This window comes from Alternaria arbusti (assembly GCF_024043155.1).
Source record: "Alternaria arbusti strain BMP 1465 chromosome Unknown scaffold_8, whole genome shotgun sequence".
Taxonomy (NCBI): Eukaryota; Fungi; Ascomycota; class Dothideomycetes; order Pleosporales; family Pleosporaceae; genus Alternaria; species Alternaria arbusti.
In genome coordinates, this window is record NW_026249948.1 from 238,258 (window position 1) to 256,503 (window position 18,246).

Genomic DNA, 18,246 nt, shown 5'->3' on the forward strand with positions numbered 1-18,246 from the left:
ATGCAGCTGTCAGTAAGACGTCTTCCAGCGGGGATAAATGCGACAGCCGTACGTACCTTACCCTGTATTTATGGTGTTAGTAGGAGGTGAGTGTCAGAGGCGTCGAGGGAAGTCGTCGCCGGATTGCTAAGCGAATATTTGCCCACACGAACGCTACGACCTGAGTAAGCTAGCGCCCCATCCGATTTCAAAGCACCCGCCACGCCGCTTCCCAAGACAGCGAAAGTGCAATTCTGGGGTGCGCGCAGCGACGTGATAAAGGCCCTCGTGCTTTATGATAGCATCCTATATTATAACTCGTAGTTGTATCTTTACATCCACACAGCTTGATATTCTGTGCACCCTCATGGCGTCTGTCTGTGTGCATTACAAATCAGAAATACCGAGCGACCTCGCATAGCCGATACAAAGAAGCATGTTTCAGCAAGTTATGCCCAACACGAAACCCAAAAGCATTCAAAGTATGGTCTAGCAGTAGGTCAAGGAGCTAAGACCTCTTGCGTGCTTTCGATGCATTGCATAAAGATGCTCGTCTACGTAATCTAGAATGAGCACTGGAAGTCTGTCCAGAGAGAATACGCTGTGATCTTTCGTATGGCATCAATGCAAACCTTGTCGTGTACCCTCAAGACGTGGTACACTCAGAGCTGTGCACTCAGTCCGGCGCATGATAATATTGCGACAGTTTGGTCTGTAAGCACTAGTGTAGCACAAGGACGCGCCAGTAGGCATGAATGAGTCACGTCACAGGTGCAAATATGGACCGTCAGGATGGCTCATGAAATCTTGCATTCATTGGATATCATCGAGGACATAGCTTTCGCCATGCCTAGGTATCATGTCTAACTGCGCCCCTTCCATTTGTCATAACACTCTAGTTCTCGGTGTTCTGGGACAGGATGTCGGAGTCACCTGTCAGTCTGTTAGCGGAGATCATAGTGCAACCAGAAAGGGAGATACATACCGGCATCGAGGATGGACATGACGGAGCAGCGGAAGAGCTTACCGCAAGCAGTGCCCAACTCAATCTAGACTGGTATTAGCTGATTGCTCTCCGAAGCCATGTTCAGACCTCTTCTCAGAGCCAGCCCTCGAAGTATACCCAGCGCGCAGGAGCTCGTTATCGTCGCGTTCTTGTGTATATTCTACCACAGCTAGGAACTGGAGAGTAACGAGTCTCGTAGCGCTCAGGGTATCTTGTCGTTAGGCAATGAGAGCGGACGGGGTGCGGTACGTACGTTGTTGCCGGAGAAGTGGTGGACGGAGGTCTTGGACAACATGGCGTAGTCTATGATGAATTAGCGATTGCGCATGAAGCCCAGAGGAGATATGCTTACACTCGAGCTCAGACTTCCTCAGAGGAGGGGTGTTTCCGGCAATGATGACGAGCTTGGCCTTTCCGGTGCGCAGGCTCTTGAGGGTAGACTTGTAGCCGAGGGTGACCTTACCGGACTTCATCACAAGCGCCAGGCGCGAGTTGATGGAGTCGGCGGTTCTCTTGTTCTTCTTGGGGGCCATCGTTGCTCGTAGGAAGTCGAATGTGGTATTCCTAAAGGGTTGTTGAGCTCCGGTCGTGTGGGTTGTCGAAAGAGAATTGGGGTGGTAGCGCAACGCAAAATGATTTGTGCGCCAAGAGTTGTTCAACGCTAGTGACTCAGCCGCCCCATAATGCCAGCACTGAACACCCCATTCTTCATGACTTGTGCAAGAGTCAAAGTTAATCGTGTGTTACTTAGTGTTTTGAGTGAGTGGCAATGCCGCGATAGCGCTAAACCTCACATCAGATTGTACGCGCATCTTCAGCTGCCCTGCTGGCTTTACCGTGCATTTTATCTGTTGCATTGGGTAGGTGAACGTGTAATAAGGCGTTGTTCAGATATCCTATCTAGTTTATAATCTTTGCTGTCAACTCCTAGCACCCATTACATGTAGACAGATGTCTGCAGAAAAAAAACGCTTTCCAACATGGTATCATTGCATCTTCAGGCGCGGTTAATCAAGACGCCTGCCACAAACTCCTCTCATTCGCACCTTTGCCAGACCTTCATCATAGTGCATGTTCAACATTTTGGGACTTTGCTCATGCTGCTGCTCTTTGCGCCCGCCCTCCTCGGGTCGGTGCACTAACAGCGCCGGGCCTGTTCAAAGTATACTTGGCGAAAGCCCTTGCCAACGCTTTCTTTGCGCTGACCTTCTGTGATCCGACAAAGGAGTCAACTGCAACAGCAATGGCGCGATCAATGTCCACCGATGCGACATAGTCAGAGAGACGCATCTTGCAGAAAGACTCTGCGATACGTAGGATAGCTTCGAGATGACGAACCTGTAGTTGTAAGTAAGTGGTTTACTCTGACATAGTGATTGTGTACTTACGGTGATAGGATAAGCTCCAGTTGCCATAGATTCTCTGCGCATGTCTGCGAACAGACGGGCAATCTTATCTTGCTCAATCTGGTAAAGCTTGGGTCTGCACTTCTCCCTCGCGTAGAGAATGTACTTCCTCAACAGATCTTGTGGAATCTCACCCTCCTTGATTGGGGCGTCGCCGTCGACTTCCATTTGGTCGTCGCCGTTCTGTGTCGCCTTTGCCTTGTCAGAGTACCCATATGCTGAGTTGACAAGAGGATGAGCGCGACCGTGGGAGTTTACCACAAACTTAGCCAAGCGTTCATCCTCCGCTGGGTCAACAGTATCGCGCACGACACACAAAATATCGAATCGAGACAAAATAGGCTCGGTAAGCTCCACGTTCTGCGAGAAAGGAATTGTTGAGTTGTATCGACCACCAATGGGGTTAGCAGCTGCTACGATGGAACAGCGAGCTTGAAGGGTTGTGACGATACCAGCCTTGGAGATGGAGATAGTCTGTTGCTCCATGGCCTCGTGAATGGATGTTCGGTCCTGGTCATTCATCTTGTCAAACTCGTCGATCAAACAAGTACCCTTATCGGCAAGCACAAGCGCACCACCCTCAAGCGTCCACTCGCTAGTCATGGGATCACGACGGACGGAAGCAGTAAGACCAACCGCGGAAGCACCCTGACCAGTGGCGAAGACAGCACGATGGGCGGTCTTTTCGACGTACTTCAGAATCTGGGACTTGGCAGTACCGGGATCTCCAAGCAACAGAACGTTGATGTCACCACGGATGGAGTGACGACCAGGAGCTTCTTTGCTGACACCTCCAAACAGAGAGAGCGCCACAGCAGTCTTGATGTCAGTGTGTCCGTAGATGCTTGGAGCGATCGAGTTGATGACTTTGTCCACAATGCGAGGGTCCTTGGACAGTCGTCGAATCTCCTTCTCATCGTCTTCGGTCAACCGGAAGCCAGCCAGCTGGTCGTGAGACTTGACCACGTAGTTGGCCTCCAAGATAGTTGCAAAGACTGGGAAACCGTTCTTGTTGTTCAAAGCCGCATCGTAGTTGTTACGGTAGATGCCGGTGACTTCAATCTCCTCACCAGGCTTCGCCGAGTCGATCAAGTCCCAAAGAAGGATGACCTCCCGATGACGGGGCAAACGTCCTGCCGGTACAGTGCCTGGAGACTCTTGTAGAGTGAGCTTTTGGTAGTTTCGGTAGACTGTCCGCTCGGAGTTCACTGTGAAAGGACCGCGCGATTGGCAGTTCTGGCAGAAAGAGATCTTGACCTCAACGTTTGAATCTTGGTGGAAGGGACCCAGAGTGACGCCGCACTTGGTGCAATCAAACTTGACGTATTTGAGTTGAGGGAAGACTCCGCTTCGGCGGGTGACGACTCCACTGACACGAACCAGACTGTTGAGATGCGACTGACGGAGCTGGCGGAGTGTATATTGAACAGGCACGTCGGTGATACGGACGTGAATCTCGGAGTGGATACGCTCGTAGTCTGGGTAGTGGAGGAGAGCGACTTCCATGGCCACCTGGTCGAAGATCTTCAACATCTCGGTGGGCGTGTTGGCCAGCCAGTATGCCAATGTAGCCTTTTGCTCGGCAAGGTGGTCGAATGAGACTTCCAAGGACTCAGCGTTGACCTCTCCCAATGTTCGGATGCGGGCTCCGTAGACCGAGTGGCCATGCTCGTCGGTGTATTCTGTCAAGAAAGATTTGAATTCGCGCGCAATAGTCCTGGCGACCTGAGGCTGAGCGACCCAATCTGTCAGGGTGTTGGCCTTCACATCGGTGAGGGCCTCAAGCGTCAATTCCTCGTTCATGATATCGTTGTCCATGTCCATGTCGTCTTCTTCGTCATATCGATTTCTCCGAACACGACGGCGTCCCATAAGACCTGCAAGGCCATCCGTCTCGTCTTCATCTGGCAGGAAAGCAGCGGGCATGCGACGTCTTGCCTCTCTGTCACGGGCATTAAGTCGCGCATCAAGCTCTCGCCTTTGCGCGAGACTTAATTCTTCATAGTCTCCCTCGTCATCGATGCCCTGACCTTCATAGGCATCGTTCTCGCGGGCTCCGTAGTCGTTCTCAAAGTCGTCGGCGAACAAATCAATTCCTTCCGCCTCTTCTGCGTCTTCATCGAGATCGTCTACGTCGCGAATGATGTCGTCATCGTCGAGCATGTCTGCATCGTCGTCTTGTGGGAGCATAGGTGGCGACGAGGCCATTGCTGTACTTGTTTAGCCATTGTTGTGTCGCATGTTTTTGTCGCACTCACGGCTGGACGGCGGATGCGCCGCTGAGGAGGGGAGATCGTCATCGTCCCTTGCGCGTTTGTTGCTCCTGCTGCTAGGGCCTACGCCACGGTTTGCGGACGACATGTTGGAGCGAAGGGGTGGTGGTGGTGAACTAGTGTTCGTCAATATCTTGTTGTGGTAAAGAGGGGCTCGTCGTTGCTCGGCCTACGAGTCTCGTCGAACCTGAGACACATACCTCATGTTCACTTAAAGCACGGTTCTTTACTGGTATCACCGGGATAAAGTAAAGTGATATGGGGCTGCGAAGCGGGGTTGAGGGTGCGGGAGAAGGGGTAGTAAGGACCAGCGACACGACCGCGTCGCGCTTTCCTTTTCCACGCGTAAAGTGGTGATGCGGTAGCCAATCAGCGATCAGGCGCATCCAGCGCCTTCCTCACTGCTCACACCAAAGTTTCCCACGCACTTCCACGACCGATTTTACTCTGCTAGTATCTCGCATTCTGACGAATTTTGATCTTGTGTTCTACATCGAATTGCTTTCCATCTCGAATTAAGTGGTTACGCGTTATCGCAATCATGGCGGATTCCCAGTCAACGACCATGTCCGAGAAGCCGCGCACCAGCAGCATATCGCAAGCATCGGAGAGCTCACAAACAGCGGCTGAGTACGTGTCTTCCATGCTCTTGTCTGTATGGAGACTTAATCAATTCCGTCAGCTTTATCAAAGAGCAACTTAGCCTCGAGGCAGAAGCACGCGAGGCTCTCCCCTACGTCAGTACCCACATCCTCCGAATGCGCCTCGACTGACAAGAAACAGCAATTCGATACCTGCATACGCGACCTCGGCCCTCTGCGACAGAGCCTTTACGCATGCCTCACCTGCAACCCCGCGCCCGCATCGTCTGCCCAGCAATACACTCCAGCAGGCGTCTGCTACTCATGCTCCATCTCCTGCCATGGCGAACATACCCTTGTTGAGCTATTCAACAAGCGCAACTTCATATGCGACTGTGGAACTACCAGGATACCGGATATGACGCCATGCACACTTCGTCTCAACGCAGAAACTGGACGTAAAGGCGACGTGACGGGCGAAGAGCCAGCCAAGACGAACAAGTACAACCAGAACTTCAGGAACAAATTCTGTGGCTGCGGCGAGGACTATGATCCTCAACAAGAGAAGGGCACCATGTTCCAATGTCTCGGACTTGGGACTTGCGAGGAGGGCGGCTGTGGTGAAGACTGGTGGCACCCTGAATGCCTCGTAGGCTTCACTCGGGCGGAGTACAGCAAGATGATTGAAAAGCCTAAAGTGGAAGAGAAGAATGACAAGGTAGATGCGATGGAGACCGACAAACCCGCAACAGACAACACCAAGACCAACGGTCACGCGGACGAGAATACGGCATCACTTCCAGCGGACATCGCAGCTGCAATTACAAATGGCAATGGGGTTGATGGCAACGATGTTGCAGCAGATGCTGGGGCAGAAGAGGAAGATGACCCCCCGCTGCCTCCAGGCTTCCCTGAAGAAGACGACTTCGATCACTTCCTCTGCTACAAGTGTGTCGAGGCCAATCCATGGATCAAACAGTACGCTGGCTCAACTGGGTTCCTCGCACCAGTATACCACGACAAAGCCATGGCGCTTTCTCATGCCCAGAAGCCCCCCGTCTCAGCCCCAGATGACAGCAACGGCGACTCCAAGAAACGCAAAGCTTCCGACGAAGACGAACAGCAGCAGACATCATCCCACTTGACAGCTCCAGCTCCGGCTAAGCGCCAAAAGTCCGAAGATCCAAGCGGCACACTCTCCAGCACCCCCGAAGACACAACGACGCTGCCCATAACCCCCAAGAAGCCAGAAGCACCAGAAGGCCCAAAGCACGCTTCCCTCCCCCCTCTTCCCGTAGCCGCACTCACAACGCCATTCTCCCTCTTCCTCAAGCCCGACTTCCGCGACCACCTCTGCCACTGCGACGCCTGTTACCCACACCTAAAAGCCCACCCGCAACTCCTCGAAGAGGAAGACACCTACGAGCCCCCCGTCTCCGAAGACGGAGAAGAAGGCGGACAGTCCGTCGGTACAGGAAGTATTCTCGATCGTGGTGAAGCCGCCTTCAACAACATGGACCGCGTGCGTGCTATCCAAGGTGCAATGGCGTATGCGCATCTCAAAGACAAGGTCTCGGCGTTCTTGAAGCCGTTCGCTGAATCGGGTCAGGCTGTTGGTGCGGAAGATGTTAAAGCGTACTTTGAGAAGCTGAGGGGTGATGCGCAGGGTATTCAGGAAGCTGCTGGCGATGCGAAGGCGAACAGGGATGATGATGCGGAGGGTGGGGCTGAGGGCGGTGGCAGGAAGGAGCAGAGTGGGTATTAAGTGTAGACTCATCTACTCGAAGTGTTGAAGATGTGAAGACGAGATTTGTGGGAGTATGTCGTGCATCCTATGTGCAAATGATCTCCAGCTAGCTTGAAATTGGATATTGCACTTCATCGTAGCCAGTTCCCAAGGTGTCTTCGTGCTTCCGAACGTTCCATACGTCTTCTCAAGATTGACTTCACGATCACGGTCCTGCTACAAGGTATCAATTGTTTCATGTAACACAAAAATAATTCTCAAATCTTGGGTATCAAATTAAAACTACTTCCCCCCCCCTTCCACGCAACCCAGTGCAAACATCCACTACACTTTGTTACAAAAGAAACTTTTCACATCTCCCATCCCCATCCCTCACTCCTCAAGCCGTCACAGTAACAGTAGCTGTCTCCGTAACCGTCTCCTTCCCAGTCGGCGACGCAGTAACCGTCACGGTGAATATCTGACTCGGTGGTATCGGCGTGATGATCAGCGGGCCTTCTGATGTCGTTGATGAAGGTACTGGTTCTGGTTGTGGTGGTCCCGATGATGGCATATCTGTGGGTGCTGGTGCTGGTGGTGTTGGCACGGCGTCGGATGTAGATGCCGTTGCGGATGCGGAGACTGCTGGAGGTGGCGCGATGGAGGATGGAGATGGTTGTGCTGAAGACTCTGGAGGCGGTGCCATAGACGAGGGAGCTGATGTGGGTTGTGCCGAACTTGAGGGGGCAGGTGGCATGCTTGGTGCAGAGGAGGACGATAGCGTGGGAGTAGGCGCAGGAATCTCCGATGTCAAAGATGATGGTGCGGGTTTAGTGGGTGTCGGCATTGCTACTTCAGAAGACGAAGCTGCGAGCGTGGAAGACAAGGCCACTGAGCTTGATATGACTGGCTCTGGTACAGCGGAAGAAACGGGTATCTCGGGTGCTCCACTTGGCTGTGGTGTGGCTGTCGGCATGACTGTAGTGTACGATGTTACGATCACTACAGGCGGGACCTGGAGGGATGCTGATGGGGATACTTCAGCCGGGGCGTTTGATGGAGCGGGCATGGGAGTGCCAGCCACTTCTGATGTTGAAGAGGCTAGTGGGGCAGACTCTTGAGCCTCAGTTGGTATAGCTGACTCTTGAGTAGATGTTTGAGGCGGCTGGGATGTCGCGTAGATAGTGGTGTATTGCGTGACGATGATGCGCGATGTTACATCGATGGTGTCTGAAGCAGTCTCTGAGGGGAGGATAGTTGTAGACGATCCGCTCGATACAGGGGTTGGGATTGCCAGGGAAGTTGAGTTGGCCAGAGGGGTGGAAGATGGCGCTTGTACGACCGACTCGATCACAGAAGATAGGCTGGTAATAATCGCACTGGTGGTGGTATTGACAGAGGGCGAGCCTGAGGGTGCCGCACCGGGATGAGTGAAGCCAGGCAAGCCGCCAGTGGTAGGTGCCTGGACCGCACTCGTCACCGGTGCAGTTGTGGTAGATGCTAGGACAGCACTTGACGCCGGTACGGTTGGAGTGGCAAGCGAGGTGGACGTCTCTTCTATGGGCGAGTAGGTGAACATAGGAGCCTTTCGACTTGTCTCGCTTGCTGTCTTGTTTTCCACGGCGGCAACCGAACTTGATAATGCCGACGATACTGGCACATCGCTGCTCTCTGTGGGCGTTGGTTTCGGACTTGGTGTGACTGAGGATGTAGCCGCTGCGCTTGAAGTCTCCTCCGGGGTTGGCAGAGGTGATGGTGTGATGTAGGAAGTAGAAAACACAGTCTGCGGATCTTGTGTCACGAGTGGTTTCCCGTCAGGAAGAACGAACGTGATAGCTGGTGCTATTGAAGAGAAGATGGTTTGCTGGATGGGCTCCACTATGATAGCGGTCTCTGCCTCTGCAAGTTGCTGTCTTGATGTTGATGCGATTGTCGAAGTAGTGTTGGCGTAACTAGGAATACTACACGAAGTCAGTGCTTGTTCCTCAAAGTGTCTGCTTGAGTTCCTCACAGTTGTCTTCGGTGGTTCTTTGGAACTGGACCAGCGGTTATGGATGTAGAGCAAGCTGCCAGCAGCAGAATTGTGGAGAAGATAGCCATCGTCAAGACGACAAATTATTAAGAGTGGGTGAAGGAAAAAGACGGCGCTTGCAGGCAGAATAAGGAAGCGATGGACTGAAGGACGAAACTGAGATAGTGAACGATTAAGAGAAACGATCGACAGACGGTAAGGAAAGACACCTAGGAAAGAAACGAAAATCGTTCGTCTCAAGCAAACCACAAGCTAAACGTTCAGATGGCTACGGCGGTGTCTCATTGCTACGCGGGCTGGCATCGGGTTTTGAAGCTGCATTAGCCGCCTTGAGCACGGTTTGAGTATACAATGGAACAAAGAGTAGTACTGGCCCAGCATGGCTCCATTTGCCTGTAATTTGGGCGTGTCACTCAAGCTCCATAGGAAAGTAGCGCTGGTTACTGGAGGAGTGGCTGTGGTGCTCTGATGCGCTGGGTACATGTTTCATCCTCGGGCCAATGAGATGGCGGCATGGCCTCGTCGAGCCCACGACCTTGAAGCGCCTGGCCGAACGTCTGCTACCCGCGCAGAGCCTCCAGGTCTCCATATGCCAGAAATAACTCTTCGGAAGGAGGCTCGATTCCGCGATCCGAAGTTTGTCAAGTGTTGCCGGCTTCCGCGTCTTCATGCAGTATGTGCTGTCTCTCGGCTGTTGGATGCGCAAGAGACCGGAACCCTGTGGGGATTTCTCCACAACACCAAGGTCGAGGTCACGATAGAAGACGACCTAGATGCCTGCAAGCATCAGCTATAGCTATCGACGATATTGTAGTGGATCGAGATGTGTTGGCGGGTTTGCACGTGCCCGATGTTCATTCGTCTGGGCGGTTGAGGGTCGCTCGGGGCAACAGGCGAGTTTCGACAAGGAAGGACAACACAGACCGCCATTTACGCTAGGACAGGCCCTTTGCATGTCGCCAGAGCCTCGAGTCTCGACGTCGCGTACGGTAGGTCTGGCATTCCTTTCTCTGTAGACGTAGAGTTTTTCGTATCTTTTCACCCTATCGCCATCCTCCTTGCCGGTCTGCACCATGAGCGTACGCGTCGTCGCGAGGATACGTCCTCTACTGAAACAGGAGCTCGACAAAGACACCATCGTCACCGCCGAGACATTGGAGGGCGACACCACCCCGGCGGTCGTGCGGATACCGAGTCCGAAGAACGAGGCCGAGTCCTTCAGCTTCCAGTTCAGCTCTGTGTACGAGCAGGACGCGACGCAGCAGCAGCTTTTCGATGCCGAGAGTGAGTTCGCGACGGACGCGTTTCGGACCTGAATTGACTCCAAACCAGTCGCGCCGACGGTGAAGCACCTGTTCAATGGCTTCGATCTATCTATTTTCGCGCATGGCTGCACCGGCACCGGCAAGACGCATACGATGCGCGGAGGGAAGTCGCTGGCGGACCGCGGTGTCATCCCAAGACTGTTGAGCTCGATATATCGACGCTGCAAGAAGATCGAGAAGGACACGGCTGGTGCCACACACGTCGAGGTCGCCCTGGAATACTTCGAAATCTACTGCGATCGCGTCTACGATCTGTTCGAACCGCCGGAGAAGCGCACCCCGTCTGGCCTGCCCATCCGAGACAACAAAGGCAAGACTGTCGTCGTTGGTCTTACAGAGAAACCATGCACAACGCTTAAGGAGTTTGAGCAGCTTTATGACCAAGCCAACATGAACAGGTCAACATCCGCTACTAAGGTGAGACTTCACACGCATTAGAGGTAAACATCGCTAATGATACTGCAGCTCAACGCACATTCCTCCCGATCCCATGCCGTTCTCTGCGTGAAGATCACGCAAACCACCGAAGACACGGTTCGCGTCAGCCGAGCATCCTGCATTGATCTTGCAGGATCCGAAGACAACCGACGAACCGAAAACAACAAGGAGCGTTTGGTTGAGAGCTCGGCCATCAACAAGTCATTATTCGTACTTGCTCAATGCGTTGAAGCTATGAACAAGAAGGCCAGCCGGATCCCGTACCGCGAGTCCAAGATGACGAGAATCTTATCGCTAGGTCAGAATAAGGGCTTAACTGTCATGATTCTGAACCTTGCACCGACCCGCGCATACCACCTCGACACCATTAGTTCCTTGAACTTCGCCAGCCGGACGAAGAAGATCGAGGTCGCAGAGGTGGAGAACGACCCCATGTACAGGACAGCAGTCAAACCATTGGCGATAACTAGTAGTGTCGGTGGAGCAACAATCTCACGGCAACCGCTGCGATCCATCGCCGCCGCACACAACGCCAACATTCCGGAGCCGGAGAAGGGCAAGAAGGGAGAGAAGCCTACCAAGGCCTTCTCCGTATACTCCGACGCTCGCAAGGCTGCTGCTGCTGCTGCTCCTCGCGTTTCTAACCTTGCACAGAACCAAGGAGTACGAAGGACTGAGGGTTCTAAGCGAGCGGCTGAACCCAGCAGCACCTTCGCAACGCGACCGACGAAGGCATTCCGAACTGGGGATAACACCTCACGGATACCAAACAGAGAGCCCGCTCTGACCAAGGCTTCGATCGAGGCTCTCATTGCACAGAAGGTGGACGAGAGGCTGGCAGAAAAGGCATTGCAAGATGCAGGTACCGCTGCGCCAGCGCTTTCTGCAGAGCTGCAAAAGCGGTTGGATGAGCTGGAACACCGTATCGATGCACACGAGGAAGACGGAAAGTCGCAGGGCCTGCAATTCCTGCTTATGGCGAAGCAACATCACATGCGCGGAGAGGATGCCAGCGCACTTAGAATGTACCACCTGGCCCAGCCCTTCTTCCCCGGCAACGCAAAGTTAGAATCCAAGATGAAGGCCCTCGAAGACCGGATACGCGCAAAGAAGGAAGAAACCACCAAGCACGTCTCCGCCCCCGTAGAGCTACCCTCGCACACCGCCGCCGCGGCGCCCCCCTCGAACCTCCTCATGGCCCCCCTCAAAGCCATCGAAAAGAAACAGTCGAAGCCAAAGATGGTTTACAAAGACGACTCCGAAGACGACGAAGAATTCGCTCCCCCGCCCCCCTCCGACCACGAAGACTCCTACGCCTCCGACACCAGCTTCCAGTACACCAGCAAATCCAAGCCCGCCCGCAAACCGAAAAAGACGACTAAGAAACTGCCCATCTTCCGCGACGACACTGCCCCGACCACGACCACGACTCTGACTGCTACTACCACCACTGCCGATGTCCCGTCTCACTCTGCCCCTGCCTCTGTCCAACAAACCCCTCGTACCAGCCACCTCCTCAAGATCATCAACTCGCGCGACGTCAACCAGATCAAAGCGTTAAAAGGTGTCGGAGCAAAGAAAGCGGATAACATCGTGAACTGCCTCGTTGAAATGGATGATGCTGAGATAATGGATTTGGAATCGCTGGCTATGCTGAAAGGTGTGGGGGGCAAGACGGTAGATAATATGAGACTGGGGTTGAGCGTTGTTAATACTTCTTATGATTTCTAGAGCTTCGGCTTGACTTTATTGTTGTTCGAATTTTTTGGGGGAGAGTTAGAAAGCATGGTGTTTGCGGCGTTTTGGTTGTGGATGCGCGCTCAGTGCGCGCGTAGATTTTATTCACATTGCATAGAAAAGGCGTTTTGGGTTTGGCAGCTTAGGCTGTCTTGCATTTCGCATTCTGCATAGGTCGGTTCTTAGGAAACCAAGACTATTTCTTCATCACTACACGGTTGCTTCACGCTCAAATTTTGCTCGTAACGTGCGATGTTCTGCATCATTCATGCTATCATTATCATACAAGACCGTAACTTTCAATCTCAGCCCACAAGAAAGATCCCACAATCACTCACTCAATCCCAACTGCAGCGGGAGCATCTAGAAAGGCCACACCCAGTCTTCCGTCTCCTTAGGATCCATACCCTCATGGTACGCATAGTTCTTCGCCTTGATCTGCTCATCAAGCAGCTTCTCCCTCGTCGCCGCACCCTTGTTACCCAAGCTGGGAATATTGTCAAGAGCATCAATCGCCAAGCTATAGCGATCAGTACCGTTCCTGATGGCCAGCTCGAGAGGAGTGTCGATATTGCCCTTCTCCCGGTATCCGCGGACAAGCAAGTTCTGCTGGCCCTTGCGGCCATATGTCAAGCGGTGGATCAACCAAGGGTAGGAATGGAAGTTGAAGATGCAGGGTACGTTGTCAGTGAAAATGGCCTTGTACTCATGCGCCTTGAGGCCGTGGGGGTGCTGGTCCTCGTCGATGAGTTTGAAGAGGTCGACGACGTTTACGAACCGGATTTTAAGGTCGGGGAGGTGTGTGCGGAGTAATGCTGTTGCGGCGAGGGACTCGTGGGTGGAAACGTCACCGCACGAGGCCATGACGATGTCGGGCTCTTGGTCCTTGTCGTTACTTGCCCATTCCCAGATGCCGACGCCCTTGGTGCAGTGGGCTATGGCTTGCTCCATGGTGAGGTACTGGAGGTGCTCCTGCTTGTCGGCAACGATGACGTTGACGTAGTTTTCGCTGCGGAGGCAGTGGTTCATTGTTGAGAGCAGGCAGTTGGCGTCTGGTGGGAGGTAGATGCGGACAACCTCAGGGCTCTTGTTCGCTACGACGTCAAGGAAACCTGGATCTTGATGGGTGAATCCGTTGTGGTCTTGTCGCCAGACAGTGGCAGTAAGCAGGATGTTGAGTGAAGCAATCTTCTGTCTCCATTCGACTTCGAGACACTTCTCGATCCACTTGCAGTGCTGGTTGACCATGGAGTCGATGATGTGGATAAAAGGCTCATAGCTGTTGAGCAGACCGTGACGTCCAGAGAGGATGTAGCCCTCTAGCCAACCCTGAGCAAAGTTAGCATTGGAGCACCAAGCAATGGTGTGTGTCTTACCTCTACAGTGTGCTCGGACAGCATCTCCATAACGCGTCCTGCATAGGCCAGGTTGCCACCATCCTCGTCTTCCTCAAAGTACTCGCCCATCCAGACTTTCTTGCCCGCCTCGTACACCTTACCCAGCTTGTTGGATTCGGTCTCGTCGGGGCCAAAGAGACGGAAGTCTTTCTGGTTATCTCTGATGATATCGCGCAGGAATGCGGCGCAGTTCGCCATGCTACCAACCTTAGCGACACCTCCCTTGGTGACCTCGATAGAGTAGTCACGGAAGTCGGGTACGTGAAGCTTGTGTCGGATCAGACCGCCATTTGTGACAGGGTTTGCGCTCATCCTCCTGTTGCCAGTTGGCGCCAACTCCCTAAGCTCGGGAATGAGCTTGCCGTCCTTGTCGAAGTGCTTCTCCGGCTCGTATGAGCGCATCCACTCTTCCAGGGTCTTGAGCTGGGACTTGTCCTTAAGAACTTTCGTGAGGGGTACTTGATGTGCGCGCCAGAAGCCCTCCAAGAAGTGGTCTCCATCGACGTGCCTAGGCGCTGTCCATCCCTTGGGTGTACGGAGCACAATCATGGGCCAGCGCGGCCTGAAGGCCTTGCCCGAGTCCCTGGCTTCCTTCTGGTATTCGCGGATCTTTGTGATGCATCGTTCCATCGTAGCAGCCATAGCTTGGTGCATGGACGGGATATCGCTTCCCTCGACGAAGTAGGGTGTCCATCCGTAACCGACGAAGAGCGCTTCGAGCTCCTTGCGACTTACGCGAGCGAGAACGGTCGGGTTGTTGATCTGTGTCCTGTCAGCAGGAATTCCTTCTGCAAAGTGCAGCGTCGTACCTTGTAACCGTTCAAGTGCAGTACAGGCAAGACCGCACCATCCGTGATTGGGTTCAAGAACTTGGTCGAGTGCCAACTCGTAGCAAGCGGGCCGGTCTCAGACTCGCCGTCTCCAACCATCGTCAACGCAATGAGATCTGGGTGATCGAACACTGTGCCGAAAGCGTGGGAGATGGAGTAACCAAGCTCTCCGCCCTCGTGCAAGCTGCCGGGCGTCTCTGGTGTAGCGTGAGATCCAATTCCACCAGGGAACGAGAACGACTTGAAGAAGCGCCTCATGCCCTCTTCATCTTCGCTCTTGTCGGGGTAGACCTCAGAGTAGACTCCTTCCAGGAAACTGTTTGAGAGAACAGCGGGTGCGCCATGGCCAGGGCCAGAGATGAAGATGGCATCCAAATCGTACTTCTTGATGAGACGGTTCTGCGCATCTTGTTAGCACCTCCCAATATCCGGACTCGTGCGATGGTTCTTACCATGTGGATGTATGTGAAGCTCTGCCCAGCATCCGAGCCCCAATGTCCCAACAGGCGTCGCTTGAGGTGATCCAGAGTAAGCGGGTCGCGTAGAAGAGGATTCCTCCTCAGATAAATCATGCCTAGGCACATGTATAGAGAAGCATGGAAGTAATCGGTCATCTTCCGCACCTCATCCTCGCTGAGCGGGTGTTCAGTGATTGAGGACCTCGCGGGTCCATATGGCGATATGCTGAGGTGCTCGACATCCTCGACGAGGGTGTCGGGATCTGCTGGAGCTTTCGCTACCATAGCATCCATGATTGCAGGTTGGTGGAAAGGTACGACCTTTCCTACTCCGAGTGAGGTCTTGAGTAAAGCTGGGTCTGGTGGTGTAGCCAAACAGCGCAGATACGATGGAAGCTACGGAGATCAATTGTAAGTAGTGGAGGTGTGAAACGATCCAGAAGGAAGAAGTTCACACGAAGCTGGAGCGTAGAGGTAGAGCGCCTTTAAGCAGTCGCGCGTCAGTATGCGCGATTGGAAGCTTGAAAGTTGGCCAGCGGTACGGCCGGAGACGTTCGCCTGGTCCATTGAGCTCTACCATTGGTGCTCTGAGCGGAATCATGCTACTGCAGCGCGATACCATCATAGCGACAAATTCCTTTTGCAGGTGTTGTCGGTTGCGTCATGGTTCGATGGACCGAGGTGGGGTCAGTCGAGAATCACGCTAGTGAGCGACGCGTTCCTGCCGCCAATGCTCACGATGTGCCATCCATGGCGTGATGTGTACCTGAGCTGACTGAGCTGGAGAATGGCAACCGTACGACCCGTATCTTTGCCGGTAAGCTGAATTCTACGGCTATGTTGATGCCACCAGTTCGTGTGCCAGTGCAGGACCTCTCAACATGATCTCAAGACGCCGGAAGACGGCGGACAGCATGCTTGCCAGCCTCCACTTCCCTTCCGACCCTGGCTTCGGTATCGGAACTTCATCCGAGCGGATAGTGATCTGCGCAAGCATCTGCAGCAAGCTTGCTGCTCAAATATTTACGTGCAGCCTGGGCAGACATTTGGGGTGAAGCAATGCTGGCAGACACGGCCGTCCTTAACATGTAAACTCCAACCAAGTGGATGTGTGAATGCATTCGATTGCTCTATATGTTCATGATCTATTCCTCAATGCATTCCATAATCTCCCTCCGCAGCAATGGTCCTCTGGCATTCAGCGAAAATAGCAGCCTGCCTGGCTACATCAGCCAGTCGCCCAACGACTTGCTTGTTACCATCCAAGAAACCGTATAACGCATACGGTATGTCCACCTCGTTACAAAACTCCTGCACCAACTTTTGGGTCTGCCTCAGATTGTGCCGAGGGATTCTCGGATACAGGTGGTGGATAGCCTGGAACTGCAGGCCACCATGGAAGAAATCCAACCATTGCGGGCAGTCAACATCCATCGTCGTACGAAGCATCTTCTGCGCAAAGGATTCATGGATACCCAAATCTGCCGTACTCATAGCGAAATGAGACAGCGTGATCTGCACGTGGAGCGGCGACGTAACGGCGTGGGCAATCAAGACGAACCAGAAGCGGCTCCAGTTGTCGGGTATGGTCTTGTACACGACTCCATAGCCGAACCAAGTCCAGTAGAACGACATGCCCACCATCTCGAAATATCGGTGCCACCAAGCTGGTCCTTTCTTGGGCCCCTTTCCAAGGAGCAAATACATCCAGGACAGTCTGTAAAGATTGAAACGCGCTACCATCATGATCGGGTAATATGTGTAGTGCTGTAGCGGGATCATGACCTTTGCGAATGCGTCGTATTCCATCGCCCATTCGTAAAAAGTTGTAGTGAGACTCTCCATGAACCGATGAGTGATAGCGAAGAAAGGAATGTATTGGATGTCAGGGTCGTGTTCGGGATGGTTGGTAACGAGATGGTGAACGTTGTGGCTGTATTTCCACCAACAGGCACTTAAACCGCCCAAGTAGGAGGCGATGAACATTGCGATAGTCGAGTCGGTCGTGAAGTCGTGCGTAATACCCATGTGTCCAGCATCATGGACTGTGAACGTGAGCTGGTGCCAAAAGCACGCAAGTGGTATGGCACTGGTGATGTACCACCCCTTCGTCAGCAGGAATATGAAAGCGGCCAAGAAAGACCCATAACGTAGGCATTCGATACCGTAAGCAGTGTAATTGCAGTCGTAGAGGCCTTCTTGCTTTATGCGCACTTGCAAGTCGCGGTATTTTTGAGTGATCCGATCTTGAGTGGCCGGGTCCAGGGACGGGTATTTGGCCTTGTCGAAATCCAGCTCTTCTTGAGTCCGCCTGTCAAGCACTGTCATCTTCGGAGTGACCCTGTCATCCAGCTCGACCGATGAGACGCTTGAGTTCGAGGAAGCCCTGGTGACATTGGCTCCGTTGCGTTTGCGGGCCGAAGCAGACGGCCGATCTGCTGGTTCGAAGAGCGGGCTGCTGTCTGCCGAAGAGGCTGAGCTAACAGTCTCCTGTTCTGAAGAGGAGCATGATTCCATGTACTCCTCCTCTGAGAGTCTATCCAGCTCTTTCTGTGTCCGGAACTTTCCTCCCTGTATCGGCGGCAGGAAGTTGGTCCATCGTCCTTCGATACGGCCGACTTGGTAGCGATTCATGAGCTCGAGCGTCTGCGCAGAGTGAAATCTGGGTACACAAGTCAGCATTAAGCTTTCCTGGGCAACACGGGAGACCATACCGAGTGACTTCGTCTGTGGCATCTCGTCCCACCATGTGCGCAATGGCTTTGTCACCGCCTGGGTGGTAGGGTAGCCATGCATCCACCTTCAAGACTTTGCCGTCTACGATGACAATCGAGCGACCATTGGCGATCTGGGCCTCGATCTCTCCCCGACTAAAGACTCTTGACTTCCTGTCTGCTCCGGCGGCCATGTTGCGGTGCGGTACGGTGTGGTACACGAAGCGTGCACAAACGGGTGTCCAGGTGCGGGCTCAATTGACGAACGAATTTCAATGTACAGACAGTCAGACCATAGCTTCGCGGCGTCTCAGAAGGAGCTAGGCGTTGCGGTGAGCTGCGCC

The 18,246-nt window shown here is 53.5% G+C and overlaps 7 protein-coding genes across 7 annotated transcripts; 2 read left to right on the top strand and 5 right to left on the bottom strand.

Moving 5' to 3' along the window:
• Positions 1–874: 874 nt before the first annotated feature.
• RPL30 (60S ribosomal protein L30) lies at positions 875–1,518 on the bottom strand (the record flags this gene model as incomplete). The annotated part of the gene is made up of 4 exons (XM_051446982.1): positions 875–912; positions 965–1,028; positions 1,239–1,288; positions 1,338–1,518. 4 exons carry the CDS (start codon positions 1,516–1,518, stop codon positions 875–877), a joined length of 333 nt encoding a protein of 110 aa, XP_051301467.1.
• Positions 1,519–2,080: 562 nt separating this feature from the next.
• On the bottom strand, positions 2,081–4,752 carry MCM2 (MCM DNA helicase complex subunit; the record flags this gene model as incomplete). Its single annotated transcript, XM_051446983.1, has 3 exons — positions 2,081–2,323; positions 2,374–4,601; positions 4,650–4,752. The coding sequence occupies 3 exons, from the start codon at positions 4,750–4,752 to the stop codon at positions 2,081–2,083; spliced, it is 2,574 nt and encodes an 857-aa protein (XP_051301468.1).
• A 453-nt stretch (positions 4,753–5,205) lies between these two features.
• Positions 5,206–7,010, top strand: J4E86_006456 (uncharacterized protein; the record flags this gene model as incomplete). The annotated part of the gene is made up of 3 exons (XM_051446984.1): positions 5,206–5,294; positions 5,347–5,401; positions 5,448–7,010. 3 exons carry the CDS (start codon positions 5,206–5,208, stop codon positions 7,008–7,010), a joined length of 1,707 nt encoding a protein of 568 aa, XP_051301469.1.
• A 361-nt stretch (positions 7,011–7,371) lies between these two features.
• On the bottom strand, positions 7,372–9,071 carry J4E86_006457 (uncharacterized protein; the record flags this gene model as incomplete). The annotated part of the gene is made up of 2 exons (XM_051446985.1): positions 7,372–8,932; positions 8,983–9,071. The coding sequence occupies 2 exons, from the start codon at positions 9,069–9,071 to the stop codon at positions 7,372–7,374; spliced, it is 1,650 nt and encodes a 549-aa protein (XP_051301470.1).
• Positions 9,072–10,076: 1,005 nt separating this feature from the next.
• J4E86_006458 (uncharacterized protein) lies at positions 10,077–12,497 on the top strand (the record flags this gene model as incomplete). Its single annotated transcript, XM_051446986.1, has 3 exons — positions 10,077–10,287; positions 10,336–10,745; positions 10,794–12,497. The coding sequence occupies 3 exons, from the start codon at positions 10,077–10,079 to the stop codon at positions 12,495–12,497; spliced, it is 2,325 nt and encodes a 774-aa protein (XP_051301471.1).
• Positions 12,498–12,866: 369 nt separating this feature from the next.
• On the bottom strand, positions 12,867–15,482 carry J4E86_006459 (uncharacterized protein; the record flags this gene model as incomplete). Its single annotated transcript, XM_051446987.1, has 4 exons — positions 12,867–13,832; positions 13,880–14,662; positions 14,710–15,129; positions 15,183–15,482. The coding sequence occupies 4 exons, from the start codon at positions 15,480–15,482 to the stop codon at positions 12,867–12,869; spliced, it is 2,469 nt and encodes an 822-aa protein (XP_051301472.1).
• An 858-nt stretch (positions 15,483–16,340) lies between these two features.
• Positions 16,341–18,096, bottom strand: J4E86_006460 (uncharacterized protein; the record flags this gene model as incomplete). The annotated part of the gene is made up of 2 exons (XM_051446988.1): positions 16,341–17,850; positions 17,903–18,096. The coding sequence occupies 2 exons, from the start codon at positions 18,094–18,096 to the stop codon at positions 16,341–16,343; spliced, it is 1,704 nt and encodes a 567-aa protein (XP_051301473.1).
• Between the last annotated feature and the right edge of the window lie 150 nt (positions 18,097–18,246).